Source organism: Nestor notabilis, unplaced genomic scaffold (assembly GCF_000696875.1).
Source record: "Nestor notabilis isolate BGI_N333 unplaced genomic scaffold, ASM69687v1 scaffold22686, whole genome shotgun sequence".
In the NCBI taxonomy this organism is placed as follows: Eukaryota; Metazoa; Chordata; class Aves; order Psittaciformes; family Psittacidae; genus Nestor; species Nestor notabilis.
In genome coordinates, this window is record NW_009933628.1 from 3,711 (window position 1) to 7,538 (window position 3,828).

Below are 3,828 nucleotides of genomic sequence, written 5' to 3' on the forward strand. Positions count from 1 at the left end.
CTAGAGCAGGTTGCTCCAAGCCCCTGTGTCCAACCTGGCCTTGAACACTGCCAGGGATGGGGCAGCCACAGCTTCTCTGGGCACCCTGTGCCAGCGCCTCAGCACCCTCCCAGGGAAGAGCTTCTGCCTCAGAGCTCATCTCAATCTGCCCTCTGGCAGGTTAAAGCCATTCCCCTTGTCCTGTCCCTCCATCCCTTGTCCAAAGCCCCTTTCCAGGTTTCCTGGAGCCCCTTTAGGCCCTGGAGCTGCTCTAAGGTGTCCCCTTGAGGAGCCTTCTCTTCTCCAGCTGCCCCAGCCCAGCTTTCTCAGCCTGGCCCCAGAGCAGAGCTGCTCCAGCCTTCGCAGCAGCTCCAGGGCCTCCTTGCGTAGTATCTGCATTTAGTTTTAAGTCGTTGTGAAAGATGAGACTCCACAATGTCCTCTTTTTTTAAAGAAGGGATGTTTTGCCCGAGGAGCATGGAAACCCAGCAGACACAGAGGTTTGGGTTTGCTCATGCTCTGTAGAGCCAGAGCAGCCACTGACAATGTCCTGAATGACGGATGTCTTATTTTCCAAACATTTGACATATTTCCTGCAGATTCAAATGCATTTGTACAAAGGTGACTGAGAAACAGAGTTTGAGCTGTTTGACATTACTGACAACTGTCTCGGTGTAGTATAGACAAAGAAAAAAGCCTGATAGTCTCTTCTAGGAGCGCTGGGCAGTGACCAAAAATTAGTTGGTTAATCAAATAAAAAAGAAAGTTACAGTTTTCACGGTTTGCATGACAAGCATGTGATGTATTTAAATAGCTATAGATGCATTGATGTATATAGCAGGAGACAGCTGGCAACATCAATGAAGCATGCAAATAAGATCAAATGAACAGTGCATTAAGAAAAAAAAGAGATTTAACTACCTTTTTAAGGAACATCATTGAAAAATTACAATTAGTATTAAAATTAATTGGATTTTAAAACTTATCTGTGGGTTATAATCCCTTGATGTTTCTTTTTTCTAGTGAAACCCTTTGAATTCCCAGAAGATAAAGATAAAAATGATTATTAGAGGATTTATCTGGATGTGATGGAGAAAAATGTACAAAATCAAAATGGAAAGCAACTGTTGCAAGGACCAGAAAATTATGCTATTAATTTAAGTGTCATCAGAGCACAAAAGATCACATTTCAGGACTGTGTGAAAATTATTAAAATACTGGAAATAATAGTACTTAAGATGAAGATATTATACCCTAAGATGTGGTTAAGTGACTGACACTATGATATCACTTCAGGTATTATAAAAGTAACAAAATGCTTTTAAAGATAATAAGCATTACAGTTGGAGATTGGCAGTGTTCACACTCTCCTGCTTAGGTGCTTCCCTACTTTAATATAATTTAATAACAGCAGGAGAAAAAAATGTTGCATTTTATTTCCAAGCTACAGTTTCCTTCTAAAATATGTGTGCAGAGAATCTAAAACCTTGTTCCATGTAAAAATCATATCTCCTCATTGGAGAATGTTGCTATAATTCGCTGCTTTTTGTCCAGGTGAGAAAGGAAGAACATCATTACTGAAGAGTAAAGGAAACCACTCATTCTGTGTGTATTGTGTTATTTATAGACAAATACCTCTTGAAGACCTGTTTAATTTGCTTTTTCTTTTTGACTCCAACAACTTGTTTCCAGGCTAAAAAGATACCTGAAATCTGGCTAAAAAATACTTGAAATCTGGCCCTAGCTGCAGCTTCTTTGTTTTCAAAGCTGACTTTGCTGTGTCTCCCTCTCCAAATTGCAGGGGCCCTCTCAGTTCTCTCCTGTCTTTCCTGCTTTTTTGCTCCTGTGTTTATTTGCTCACTTGTGTTCTGTTTAAACCATTTCAACATATCCTTTGGTGCTCCCAAACAATTTCTCTTTCTCTACTCTCAAGTTTCCCAATACCAAACCACTTGAGAAAACAAGTTATTGGGGAAGAGTTTGTCCCCCTTCCTTGGTCTCCCTTCCCTGCTGCCTTCGTCTAGTTCCCTGCTACCTTTTTTCCTGTCATAGCTTCACCTCTCCCCACAGAGCCACGTCCTGTGGCTCCTCATTCTGCTGCTGCTCTGCTTGTGGCACTTGCCAGCTCCTCCACTGATTCCAAACTAGGCTCAAGCCCATATGGGGTGTTACTCAAGCAGAACTCCCCTTCCTCCTCCTCCTGCTGTGGTCTTCATCTCCCTTTCGTTCCCTAAATTCAGGTTTGTACCCTGTGGGCACCTACCTTTGGAAAGGTGTTAACTTGGCTGCCCAGTGTTTGCTCTACGTGAAGAAGCCCTTCCCTGTAGGCACTCCTACCGTTTCTGTGCTCACTGGTGATCTTCACGCCACCTCTTTCGTATTGCTGTTCTCTCTGTTGTCCTGTACAGTGAAAGATCTTTCTGATTCCATAGAATCCACTCTTAAATACTGAAATCCCTCAAATGTAATCCTGATTATGAGATGGTTTCTCCTTCTCTTACCCTGTTTACATGGTTTGGAACCCAGTGTTAAGTACCTGTTTCTGTACTGCTTAATTTTGAGCTAGTTACAACATTGCTAGGCTGCATTTCAGAGAGTCTAAAAAATAAGTAAGTTACTTTAGTTATGGGGGTATTTCTGTGTATTTGTATCTGGTGCCACCACCGTGTTGCTCAGCACAGGTTTTCTGCTACCATGATACACACTAGATCCTAACACTTCTTAAATCACCTGCAGTTTGGTTTTCATGGATATAGGATCGGAACCACAAAATGGTTTGGGTGGGAAGGGACCTTAAAGACCATCTAGTTCCATACATAGATATATTATAGATACGTGGATGAGAACTACATGAAATCAGTTTAAATCTCTCCTTTTCTTAGAGCTCCTTACTGGACATTTATAATCAGTTCCTGGTGGCATTGGAATCACTGAAAGACTTCTGGGATGCCATGGATGAAATAGATGGGAAGACATGGGTGCTTGAGCCAGAAAATCCCACACGGAGTGCTACAACAAGAAGAATCGCAATAGGTATGGAAAGATTTGATGGAATATGATGGATTTGGGAGGTGAAACTCAGGGTGCTGGTTTGTTTTGCTGATCTAATTGGATGGTGCCTGTGGGAGTCAGGAAAAGGAAAGGTAGTGCTTAAACCCAGCAAGACACCACTGTCTTCTTTTGTGTGTTAGAAGACCCTGCCACAGAATGGCCAACCTGGTTAGGAGATTAATTACAGCTTTATGGTGCTACAGAAAACCTAAGTTTCTACAGGAAAATAGTGTGTGTTTGTAAATGATGAACATGTAACTGTCAAAAACTGAGGCTGTGCAGGGTAACTCTAGAAAAACCAGTATTTGTAAGAAAAATCAGCTTAGATGAAGCCCTTATCTCATTCACAGACATTGCTTTAGTTTGATCCTGGCCTGGAAGAGTGAAAGGAGTGTCAGAGTGCAGTCGAAAGGGAGAAAAGGGGGTTAAAAGAGGCAGGCGGAAAGGACAAAGTAAGAGAAGAGAGGAGATTGGAGGCTTGCGCTAATATCTGTCCGATTCATATGCTGATGAATGGCATTTTAAGGTCTTGTATCTATGGGATAAGAAGTCTTGTAATGGCAAAGGAGAAGCTTGCTACTGTCAGAGCATAGAGATGGCGGGGGGGGGGGGGGATATGTTACTTTTGAAAGAAGAGTTCTGATTTCTAGCTTAAATCCAAAATATCAGGAGCATATTGGAGAAATCTGGGAAAATACAATGGCCCAAAGCAGACCTGAGCTGTGAGGAAGGATGGGAGGCAGCGGGGTGCTGAGGCTGCTCTGTCCCTGGGGGTGCAGGGAGGGACAGGGAAGGGTC

At 42.6% G+C, this 3,828-nt stretch overlaps 1 protein-coding gene across 1 annotated transcript in view; it reads left to right on the forward strand.

The window, feature by feature from the left end:
• Positions 1 to 213: 213 nt before the first annotated feature.
• FANCL (Fanconi anemia, complementation group L) overlaps positions 214 to 3,828 on the forward strand; it is a gene marked incomplete at its 5' end in the record, with an annotated part of 7,643 nt that continues 4,028 nt past the window's right edge. The window contains 2 exons of the mRNA XM_010016977.1: positions 214 to 236; positions 2,864 to 3,012. Of these exons, the coding sequence (XP_010015279.1) occupies positions 214 to 236; positions 2,864 to 3,012 (172 nt within the window). The remainder of the gene's footprint in view (positions 237 to 2,863; positions 3,013 to 3,828) is intronic.